Source organism: Lissotriton vulgaris, chromosome 8 (genome assembly GCF_964263255.1).
Source record: "Lissotriton vulgaris chromosome 8, aLisVul1.2, whole genome shotgun sequence".
Taxonomy (NCBI): Eukaryota; Metazoa; Chordata; class Amphibia; order Caudata; family Salamandridae; genus Lissotriton; species Lissotriton vulgaris.
The window spans coordinates 1395862160-1395874880 of record NC_141696.1 but is presented as its reverse complement, the minus strand read 5'-3'; the positions used below and the strand labels follow the sequence as shown (position 1 = coordinate 1395874880).

Sequence of the window (12721 nt, the reverse complement as noted above, 5' to 3'; positions counted from 1 at the left end):
AAATCTCTTCCCCTGAGGACATTCTCTCCCTGAACGAGGCCCTGAAGCTGACAGTCCACTGGCTCACCGCCAACCAGCTTAAACACAACGCAAATAAAACTTAATTTCTCCTGATCTCCCCACCCAAACCCAATCCAGACATCCAGGAATGGATCAAGACCATCACAGCACTAAACTGCCCTCCTACCATTGGTGGTGCGGCGAAATCTCTTGGAATAACCCTTGACGGCAGCCTGAACATGCGCGGCGATATAAACTCGATGGCCAAAACGGACAGATTCCACCTGAGTTACCTAAGAAACCTTAAACCCTTCCTCGATGTGGCCGACCTTAAAACAGCAACTCGGGCACTAGTCATTTCCAGACTAGAATATGGATGCTCTACTCTCGCAGGGCTACCCAAGAACTCCCTGGCCCCTTTGAAAGCCTGCCTCAACACTGCCGCCAGACTCCTAACTGGCTCTAAGAAATTCGACCACATCTCCCCCCACCTCAAAGCTCTGCACTGGCTTCCCCTAGAGGCCAGAATCCAATTTAAACTGGCCTGCATTACTCAAAAAGCCCTTTTCTCTAATTCCCCTCCATTTCTCGAACAAAAACTTGTGGTATCCGGAGGAGCCAGAAACTCTTGTTCTGTCAAAGACCTGCTGCTGAAACCAGCACGCTTCCGGAAGAACAAAACCTACAATCTGGGCCTTTCCTGGGGCCGTGCCAAGAATTTGGAACTCTTTCCCACCCGCCATTAGAGGACTTCCGTCCTTGGCACACTTTAAGAAGGAAACCAAAACCTTCTTAATGGGAAAATACCTCACCTAACGAATACTTTACAATCACCGCATTGACTTGCCCCACTCTCCACCTCGGCAATATCCATGGCTTCTACTGATGATACATATTCTGCTCTCCTGGGCATGCCCCCAAGAGCTGAGACTGCATGCCTTCTTGTATAATGTATCTACTTGTTTAAATTTTTATATAACATGTAGCCTGGACTTTAAACGTGCAGCGTGCTTTTCTTGTATAATGTATCCCCTACCTTTCCCAATTTATCCCTCTCGTCCCTACGCTTCTATACTACCCTTAATCCTGTAAAGCGCTCTGATACCCTCACGGGTCTGGTTCACGCTCTATAAAACTATAAAATAAATAATAAAAAAATAATTGCATTTATTTGTACCACTGCTGCGCTACTTTCAGTGAACCATACACTGAGACAGTTATATTTCCCAGCTATAGTGAAGCTCTGGCTGCCAAGACGACAAGAGAGGTTCTTTTTATTCCTGCAGCAAATGAAAATCAGGACCTTTGATTTTTCCTGGTTAACTTTGAGCTGGTTAGTCTTTAGTGAGTTGCAACAGGATCAGAATCATCCGTTGGGAGACATTAGGTGACTTCTGAAGATAACGAATATGCAACTTACCAGTATGCATCTGTTCTTGGCATGTAGGGCTGCTGACATTCATATCTGTGCATAGATCGCCGCCTAGTGTTGGGTCCGGATGATAGCACATTGTTGTCCTGGAAGAGTCTTCGAAGTATCACGAGATAGGTGACTCCTCTCCTGGACTACAGATGGCATGGGCATCCCCTCCATCCTCAGATTGTTTTTCGCCATTGTGACAGAGATGGAGTGTAATACAGTGAGTGATGTCCATGCTACATAGTAATTCTGAATGCTACAGCTGCTACAGGCACCGGGGAGGAGGGTGGGCGATATGAATGTCAGCAGCCCTACATGCCAAGAACAGATGCATACTGGTAAGAAGCATATTCGGTTCGAGGCATGTGGGCTGCTGAATTCATATCGGTGCATAGATTATATAGCAGTCCCTCTTGTTAACGGCGGCTGCCCGTGCCAGCTGCAGCAGTCTGAAAAAGAGTTTTGAGAACAGCCTGTCCTACAGCTGCCTGCTGTCTTGAATGTACATCTACGCAGTAGTGTTTCGTAAATGTATGTATAGTGGACCATGTGGCTGCTCTACATATCTCTTCTAAAGGAATATTCCCCAGGAAAGCCACGGATGCTCCTAACTTACGTGTGGAGTGCGCTCTTGGAGGAATGGTTAGTGTGCGTTTAGCCTTTGCATAGCAAATCTGTATACACTTAACGATCCATCTGGCTATTCCTGCTTTGGAAATGGGGTTGCCTTTGTGCTGTGGAGAAAAGGCAACAAACAGTTGTTTTGTCTTCCTGAAATCCTTCGCTCTGTCCATATAGTACATAAGAGCCCTCTTGACATCTAATGTGTGTAGAGATCTCTCTGAGACATTTTCCGGATTAGGATAGAAAACTGGCAGTTCTATGGTTTGGTTCATGTGGAACTGCGAAATCACCTTAGGCATGAATGTAGGGTTGGTGCGTAGTACAACTCTATTTGCGTGGACCTGTATGAATGGCTCTTGAATGGTTAGTGACTGGAGTTCACTAACTCTTCTTAGTGAGGTAATGGCTACTAGGAAAGCAACTTTCCAGGTCAGAAATTGAATCTCACAAGAGTGTAGAGGTTCAAAAGGTGGTCCCATCAGTCTGGTGAGGACCACATTCAGGTTCCAGACTGGTGAAGGTGGGTGTCTGGGAGGGATCACTCTTTTAAGTCCCTCCAGAAAAGCTTTAATGGCAGGCACTCTGAATAGTGAGAGGTGCTGCCTGTTCTGAAGATAAGCTGCTATTGCGGATAAATGTATACGAATGGAACTGTACGCTAGATTACATCTGTATAAGTGCAACAAATAACAGATATTGTTTTGAATTGATGCATCCAGTGGGTTAATGTCATTATTGTTACAATATATGACAACTCTCGCAACTATAAGGAGCCTTAGGGGGATAAGAAGCAGGCCGCCCCCCACTCAACATATTCTTATACAACAATGGCCTGCCCCTACTAGGCTCTGTGGCTACAAAGAAATTATCTTATGGCAGAGGAAGTGTATACCTTCTGTCAACTCGATTGTGCAAAGTGATGAAACATGTCGGTTGACTTTTAATAGAGTGAGCTAACAGCACAGAATAAAGTCAGGAGTTGCCAGTTAGCTTTACTCTTTTTAACGTGGTATATTTGTTTTTCACCATTCTGGGCACGGATATATCGCAGCGGGTTCTAGCACATACAACACTTGATGGCTGTCTGATCTATATGCACCTTCTTTATTTTTGTTTTTCTCCCATTTCTTTTGGGGTTGACAGTAGCCAATGATGAGAAGTGAGGAATCAGGCGAGTACCAGTCTGATCCAATCCTCCCCTTGGTGTTGCTTCCGTGAGGCACTGTCAACCTTCCCTCCCCCTTTTTTCACGTTTGAAAGAGAGGGGGTATATGTAGCAGGGTGGTGGAACCAGTAGACACACACACATAGGCAACATTGCCATATTTAAATTTGCAACGGTGTGCACAATCGAGTTGACAGAAGGTATACACTTCCTCTGCCATAAGATAATTTCTTTGTAGCCACAGAGCCTAGTAGGGGCAGGCCATTGTTGTATAAGAACAATATATGACAAACCTTTTCCATTTAGACGCATAACATGCTCTGGTTGTGGGTCTTCTTGCCTCCTTGATGATATTCATACATTCTGGCGGCATGTTGAGGTAGCCAAATTCTAAGACTTCAGGAGCCAGATCGCCAGGTTGAACTGTTGCGGATCTGGGTGCTGAATTTCGCCATGGCTCTGCGTTAAAAGTCTGGGTGTTAGCCGCAGTCTTTGATGCGGTACCACGGAAAGTTCTACTAGCGTGGTGTACCATGGCTGGCGTGCCCACGTCGGAGCAACCAGGATGAGTGTCATCGAGTGTTGCTTCAGCTTGCGTGCCACCAGCGGTATTAGAGGTGCTGGGGGAAAAGCGTACGCAAATCTGCCTGGCCAGTTCATCCAAATCGCATTACCCTGTGACTGCGGATGTGGGAACCTGGCGGCAAAGTTTTGGCATTTTGCGTTTTCCCTTGGGGCGAATAGGTCTATCTCTGGATGACCCCACTGCTGGAAGTACGGTTGGAGTACTGATGGATGTATCTCCCACTTGTGCATCTGGTGGCTGTGTCTGCTGAGCAGATCCGCCATCTGGTTGTCCTTGCCCGGGAGGTGTTCCGCCATGAGGAAGATGTTCCTCTGAATGGCCCACTTCCACATGTTCTGAGCCAGATGAGACAACTGTGGAGAGTGTGTTCCTCCCTGCTTCTGTATGTAGTACATGGCAGTCATGCTGTCCGTCCGGATCAACACGACCTTGTTGCACAGGTGTACTTTGAAAGCTTTCATTGCCATGAAGATTGCCATCAATTCCAGAAGGTTGATGTGCATCTTTTTCTGCTGTGTCGTCCACAGTCCCTGCACTGTGTAATGGAGTACATGAGCTCCCCATCCTTGGAGAGATGCGTCCGTTGTCAGTATTATCTGTGATACAGGCTCTTGGAACGGTCGGCCCTTGCAAAGGTTTTGTGGGTTCCACCAATGCAGAGAGCTGTATGCCCGACCGCTCACCAACACTAGGTCTTTCCATTGTCCTTGAGCCTGATTCCACTGACGTGCCAAGCACTCCTGAAGCGGGCGCATATGTAGTCTCGCGTGCGGGACTATGAAGATGCAGGAGGCCATCATGCCTATCAACTGCATGAACACTCTTGCTGGAAGCGAGTGTTGGGGTCTGAATTTTTGTATCAGCAATTGCATGCTGTTTATCCTCACTGAATTTGGCTGAGCTTTGGCTGCCAGAGTATCTATTGTCGATCCCAGGTACTGTCGCACGTGGGCGGGCTGAAGATGTGACTTTGGATAATTCAGCGAGAATCCCAGACTGTGAAGAAGATTAATGGTGTGGGACATTTGGCTGGCACACTGCTAGGCCGTCTTTGCTTGAATAAGCCAGTCGTCCAGATAAGGGTAGACATGTATGTGCTGTCTCCTTAGGTGTGCTGCTACTGTCGCCAGGCACTTTGTGAACACCCTGGGTGCCGTCGTTACTCCGAAAGGGAGGACTTTGAACTGATAATGTTGATCTTGAATAGTGAACCTGAGATACTTTCTGTGTGATGGGTGTATGGGTATATGGAAATACGCATCTTTCAGATCTAGTGTTGCGAGGAAGTCTCCCTGACTGAGTAACGGTAGAACCTGCTGTAAGGTGAGCATATGAAAATGCTCTGACAGGATGTATCCGTTTAGAGGCCTTAGGTCCAGTATGAGTCTGAGAGACCCGTCCTTTTTGGGTATTAAGAAATACAGAGAGTACACCCCTGAGCCTTGGTCTTCTACAGGCACGAGCTCTATGGCTCCTTTTTGCAGCATGCTGACGACCTCCGGCTGCAATAAGTGTAAGTGCTCTGCGGACATAGGACGGTGTCTTGGTGGTATGTTGTGTGGAGTGGATGTCAGCTCTAGACCGTACCCGTACTGGACAATGTCTCTCACCCACCTGTCTGTGGTGATGGATTTCCAGACCGGCAAGAACTGTTGCAGTCTTCCCCCGACAGGTGTTATATGGTCAGGGGGCAGTGACAGGGCGTCACTGTTTGTTATTGGCAGATGATCTGGAATTGTTGTTTCCTCTTCCTCTGCCTTTGATGTTGTTTCCACGATATCCACCCCTGTTGTGTTTATTGTAGGTGGTTTGTGTACCTCCTTTATTATACTGTGTCTGCTATGTGTTTTGGCCTCTTGAAGGTCCTCTATTATTGGAGCGACGAAAAGAGCCACCCCGAAACTGCTGTGACTGCAGAGCCCCCATAGACTTTGCAGTCTCTGTGTCTTTTTTTATCTTTTCAATGGTGGTGTCAACCTCAGGTCCAAATAAGTAGTCCGGGTTAACTGGCTGATTGAGGATAGTAGATTGTATTTCTGGTTTGAATCCCGAGATTCTTAACCAGGCATGTCTTCATAACATGACGCTAGTGTTAATGGCTCTGGCTGCAGGGTCGGCTGCATCTAGTGCGCACTTGATGGAAGCATTGGTTATAAGCTTTCCTTCTTGGATTAGCAGCTCCGCTCCCTCCTTGTACTGATCTGGTAGGTGTTGCAACAGTGTCTCAAGGGTATCATAATGGGCCCTGTCATATCTGGCTAAGAGTGCCTGAGTGTTGCCAATGCGCCAGATGTTAACTGCCTGCGCTGCCTTCCTTTTTCCCGAAGTTTCCAGTACTTTCGACTCCTTGTCAGGAGGAGGAGCATCACCTGTAGTCTGGGAGTTTGCTCTCTTACGTGCATTAGAAACAACTAATGAGTCCAATGGCAACTGTCCTCTTATATAAGTAGGGTGCACAGGTGCCGGTCTATATTTCTTTTCAATTCTAGGGTTTAATACCCTTGCTCTGGTGGTCTCCTTAAAAATTTCATCAGCATGCTTAAGGACCCCTCTTAGCATGGGCAGAGTCTTGACGGTTCTTTCCGAAGTGGAAAAGGTGTCGACCAGAAAATCTTCCTCAATAGGGTCAGCATGTAGTTGCACATCATGGTTACCTGCCGCTCTTTCAAATAGGGCGTTAAAGGCAGTGATGTCCTCAGTAGGAGATGTTTTTACATTGTATGTATGTGTGTCAGGGGCATTCTGTGGATCCCCTGAGTCAGCTGGGTCTGCCCATGGTTGGTTCTGATTGTCGGGATCAGTGTCCACATGATAAGTGGCATCCTCATTATCGTCATCCCCTGCATCCACATCTGAGTATGTGGGTGAAAAAGACTGAGGTTCTTGTCTATTGGATTGCAGAGGTTCCACAAGACCTGGTGATGTGGTTGAATCCCTCTTCTTCTTTAATGGAATCTTATATGACTCCATGGGTGTTTCTGGTATTATTTTCCTCTTATACATGGATAGTCTACCAGTGTCCGAGTCGATGAACTGCCTCGACTCCTGTCCTTCAGGCTCTTCTGTAACCCCTAGTCCCATCGACACTCCTTTAATGGCTCCGATACCCTTTTTCGGTTCGAACATCTTCGGTCGCACTATCGGTGGAAACCCGAATTTGATTGGTGTCGATGCGGTCTGAATTTTTCCGACCAACTTCGGGGTTGGGGCCTTCTTCGGTCCGACCGTCGTAGCCTTTTCTTTGATGCGTTGGAGTGACTCCGACACCTGTTTGGATACGAATGGGGTAGGCTGTGTCAACTCGACAGGGTCCTTGGAGCCAGTCTTTGTCTTGGTCTTGGGCCTTGTCCGAGGATCGACCCCCTCTCTCGGTTCGAGCCTCTTGTCTGTGTCGACTCTCTTTGGCACAGACTTCGGCGGTTTGACAGCCTTGACCTTGGTCTTAAGGTGCCCCAACCTTGGGCTCGATGACCTTTTTGAACTTCTCGGTATCGATGGCCTTCTTCTGTTTCTTCGGCTCCGAGGGGTTTGAGGCCTTGGAACCGATCAGAGTTAGCTTCACTTTTGGTTTCGTTTTTGGTAGTGATGCTTTCGGTTTCGATTTTTGGATCGACCGATGGCATTGTCGATACCGATGGCTCTTTATATATGTTCGTAGCCGGGCCTTTATGCGGGGCTGTAGAACGATTCAATAGATCTTGGGTAAGGCCTTGTGGCGATCCCTCGACCTGAGCCTTATCGAGTGCTTCATCGTCGGCCCCCATATCGACGGTTGGGTCTAGCTCCTCGCCTGAGCTATCTTCTACGGCCCCAAGGGCCTCTGCGTCATCTCCTACCTCATCGACGACGTTTTCGTCTTCTTCCAATATCTCTTCATCTTCAGCGTCATACTCGGAGTCATGCTCCGAAACAGGATCCGAGTGTTCGTCGCGATCCTCCAGATTAATGACCTCTTCGTCTTCGGTCCTGAAGATGTTTTCCGGATTAGGCGCTGATCTCTGCGACTCTAATCGAGCCGCGCGTCGAATCCGAAGAGTTTTCTTCGACCTGAACCGGGCACAGGCCATGGTGGACATCGATGTGCAGGTATTGCAAAGTGGACACCACTTGAATGGGCTTCTTTCCATCGTAGATCGAAGATCAGGTCGAGTGTGGAAAAAAAACGTCTGATTCCTCGATGTCCTCTCGAAGCAAAGTTATTGGTACCGAACGGAACGATACCGACGCTGTCGAAAGCCTTTTGGCTTTGTAGAAAGTTTTTCTAACTTGAGCTAAGATAGTAACATCCGAACCCAATGGCGGAAAAAAACAATCTGAGGATGGTGGGGATGCCCATGCGCACTGTAGTCCAGGGGAGGAGTCACCTATCTCGTGATACTTCGAAGACTCTTCCAGGACAACAATGTGCAATCATCCCGACCCAACACTAGGCGGCGATCTATGCACAGATATGAATTCAGCAGCCCACATGCCTCGAATCCAATATTATATTTTGTCTAACTGAGAACTCTTTAAATTACTTGATAACCTAGTGATGTTTGGCTGATGTTTACCAAAGAAGGAGGTCTTCGATTAGCAGGAAAATCATCATGATCCATTGATCACACATTCAATTGCGGAGAGAAGAGATGAGGACTTAGAAGAATGAATCACATGCTCTCTAGCAGATGAAGAATAAAAGAATGTATCAATATTCACTAGGAGATTCTTAATATCAGTGATTGTCCCATTAAAATGAAAATACATTTTGGCACAAGTTTCCCTCCTTCCGCTATGAAGGGAATCAGCATTGTTCCTCTTAGGTATACCTGGAAACAGAAGGAAAAACAAATAAAGTTCTAAAACGATACGGAGGTATGGGCAGAGTAGATGCTATAGGATAGCGTGGGAAATGGGGGATATGTATAATTGAAAATAACATTGCAGGATGTCAAGAACAGGGAGGGCACAATTGTTATGGGAAGAGGAATACGCTAGAGGGAGTGCACAGAGAGGTTTCTTCAACTTTATCAAAAAGAGGGAGCAGTAGAAAATAAGGTTGAATGAAAGACTGTATTTCATGTGTGTGGGGGAAACCGGACCTTACACCTCCCTGTAGTTGTGACAGTGTCTCTCCCCAAACCCTTTTGCACTATGTTTTGTCAGCATTTTTCGGATATCAGGAAGCAACATCTAGTGCCAATACTAAGAGAAGCGGGATTTACTCAGGTTAAACCAGCACTGATGTTTTTACAAATGTTAAGCACCCCGAAGGTGATGTTTGGGGTCGCTAGCTTCCTGGTGGCTGCTGTACGTAACAAGAATAAGAGAGTGGCACTTAGGCCCCTGGAGAACTGATTATATCCCTCTGTCAATAAATTGATTATATCCCTTTGCTAATGAATTGAGAATTTTAACCTTTGGATATGCTCACTAACAAGTTTTGATTTTATGTATTTTTTATATGTTATATGCATAATACTGTGTATCAATTATGATAATATTTAATGTTTTTAATACTTTTGTGTGTAATATAATTGTGTGACCGCTTTTATGATTTTTATTAATCGAAATAAAGTGCTATTGACTTGACTGTACTTAAAGGAAGGTCCAAAAAAAGGTGGGTGGTACAATAGAACTGAAAACAATATACCTAAAACACATTTTGGAGAGAAAATAGAGAAAATATATCAGTCAGGAATGATTCACTAAAGCTAACCTAAACAGAGTTAATGCCACTTTTGTCAATTTGTACTCGTCAGATCAGTTTCGATGGGGAGTGCATGAGCCAGAAGTACATTTGTCAGTGCAACACCGAACCCCCAAGACATCTATCTCATGAAACTCAATGATAGCTAACAAATTACATGCAAAAACAGCTTAAACAAAAAACAGACTTAAAATAAATAAAATGAGCAAAGAATAAAGGACATCATAACCAAAGATATTGTTCCCGATGAGCTAATAAAACTCACCTGCCATTTCACCAATCCTGAAGAACCGTAGATAAGAATATGACAAATACTGCCTTTACAATCAGGAGTCAAACATGTACTTTGAAGAAAATCCTGTTTAAATAGAGCAAGTTTAAAATTGGAGGTAAATTTATAAACAAAGCACAACAATCTATATACGTCCCTGTATCGGTCTAGTACTAGATGGAAAAAAGCATTGAAATACAATTAAAATTGACATTCTAACACATTTTGTACAGCATATTTGTTTGGTTCAAATACTGTCCAGAGGTTGTGGAATAAAAGTAAGAATCAATTTAATAACAGCAGCACTCTGCAATCTATGTAAACTGTGCCCAACACAATTCCAACATGCTGTGGGATCCGGGCAAAGAAAGTCCTAATGTACAGTGCCCAGGCCATTTCAGGTATTACGATTGAATTTGACCTCTTCTTGATGCTTTTGTGTTAAATGAAAAAAAACAAAGCATCACTCCACAATTATACAGGTTTCATATGAATGTATCTTACATAACTTTAAATCAGTGGCGGAAATGAGGGGGATCATGACAAGTCCCAGCAGCTATTTCTGACCCGAATCTGGGATCCAGCCGGCCAAGTGAAATAGGCTGAATTTGTCCTGGTGTAAACTTCTGACACTGAGACACAATTCAGCAGCACCTGCACTTGTCTGCTTTTTGCTCGGAGCAGCAACCTGCAGGCTGCCTGAGAAGAGATGAAGCAGATCCCGTCCTTCACGAAGCTCGCCAGGGCTGTATATTTATTAATTTTCTTCTCTCTACTTTGCTTCTGTGTCTGCAAGCTGGCAACATTTGTGTTAGTTTGAAAATATATCATATTTGCTAAGTAGTCTATAAATATGTTCAAGATATGTCTGCATTGTAACTTCGCTATTTGCATATTGTAATAATGTCCACAACCACTGGGTTTCAATATTTATTCCATAAAGATGTACATGATGTCCTTTTGCCACTTCTCTTTGCATTATAGTGTAAGCCTTAACAGAAACGCGTTGTCTTTATGCAGTAAAGAAGTGTTATTCATATTACTAATTTTGACGATTCTCAATTCATTGACCTTCACATTATGAGACTACCTTGATGGGATATGAAATTGTGCCCTGAAAGTCAAAGGAGTTGTCAGTATTGAGTATTTAACTCACAGAGACCTCTTGATGCCTAACATGTGCTATGCGCAGTTAGGGGAGTGGTTGTTGTGTTATGGCCAGGGCTGCTGACTTTGGTGTGAGAGAACCAGGTTTGAGTCTCGGCGATGGCTCAACATTCTGTGATTCTGGGGAAATCTTTAAATTTCCTAATGCCTCCAAAAAGATAAATATGTGTTTTTGTGTAATATAACTGATGCTCATGTAAAGCGCTCTAATATCTTCGAGTCGAGTTCGCACTATATAAAACTGTAGGAAACAAAAAAAATGTTGCATCTCACTTTCTTGTGCAGATACAGGGTCAGGTGACCTATTGGTGACTTACAACATCCTAGTTTGCTTGGATAGTGGTACTTTTTTCCTCATGTAGCAGCATTTGTGAGTTCCTAGTATTACCCAATGTTTTTCATTTTGTGCAATGCAGTAACTTACCAACTGGTGAATTAGCCCTCAGAAGTTAAGCAGAGATAAAGACAATAATGTGAACAAATGCTATGGCATGAATGTTTCAACAAATCAGAATGAAAACACTGTGATATATAAAATATCCTGTAAGCTTCACATCAGGGGCAGACCAGCAACTTTAAAATCACTTTCCCATCATGCCCATGTAAGGTCACAAAAGAAATGTATTAAGTAGGTATTTGCCTGCTCATTTTATCTGAGAGCAGTAAAGTAAAAGTATGAACAGGAAATTATGAGCTTCTAAACAGTTATTGGATGCAGGTTCCTGACTGCCACTGGTAAACTCCACTCCGTAGAGGTTGGCGCCATTTTTGTCAAACTCTGCGCTCCAAGCGGAAGGGCAAAACTCCACCAGTGGAGCAGAGTTTACCGCCCACCCACCCATTTAAATATATTCCACTTTAAAGAACTTCCAGAAAACTATAAATACCCTCACTACCGCAGTTTGTGTGGTAGGACCAACCTTTGACTAATTTGGTTCCAGGGGGGTGGAAAGCCTGACAAAGCATGCCACATCTCGATGTGGTGAGGGTATTGCTATTCCCTGAGAAATATCTGTGTATACAAAAGTCAATACTAATGATAGTAGTGGAACCCTTTTGATGTGTGTATACTTGTGATGGGAGGAGAAGGGTTTGGCATTGATTACCTCTCTCCCTTCTTTTGTGATATAGTGTTGTTGTCTGCCGCCATCGTAATCTTGCGAGCAGTCAACTCTGTCCTTTCCCCATCATGCACTCAGTGCATGATTATTAATTTGTAAATAATATTTGAAACACTGCCATTCTCTCATGTACAAGGGCTCGCAGGTCTAGGATAGGACAAAGGCCCTCATCTTTTTTTGGGGCCACAAAGTAGCGGGAATAACATCCACAGCCTACTTCTGGGGCCGGAACCCTCTCTGCAGCTCCCTTGGCCAACAGTCATGACTTCATCGTGGAACAAAAACAAATGATCCTCCATCAGCCGGTCGTATGATGGAGGCATGGAGGGAGGGTTGGTGTTGAAGGGGAGGGAGTAGGTGGAATAACAGTCCAATAAGCATGCAGTGTTCACCGACCGCAATGCAAGGCTGGCAGAAGAAAAACATTTCTTGTCCCAAATGTCCAGCCACTTGGATTCCCTGCCCAGGGAGCAGAAGGGAACACACCATGGGATGTGAAAACTTGGACAACAAAGCTCTCCGGAGTAGTGAGGAAGTTTGGGTACCTGGAGCAGGGCGGTAGCGGCGGGCAATCTTCCTATTCACAGGAGCTTTGTGCTGGGCTTGGACCAGGTTACCAGTAAGATGTCCGTGAGGTTCTCATTACCTGGGAGTAAGGGTTCCAAGGAGGAAAGTCCC

At 45.0% G+C, this 12721-nt stretch overlaps 1 protein-coding gene across 1 annotated transcript in view; it reads right to left on the bottom strand.

The window, feature by feature from the left end:
- The window catches only part of LOC147698809 (E3 ubiquitin-protein ligase TTC3-like), a 1497644-nt gene that overhangs the window by 827403 nt on the left and 657520 nt on the right, over positions 1–12721 (bottom strand). The window contains exon 24 of the mRNA XM_086935406.1: positions 9750–9842. Within this exon, the coding sequence (XP_086791532.1) occupies positions 9750–9842 (93 nt within the window). The remainder of the gene's footprint in view (positions 1–9749; positions 9843–12721) is intronic.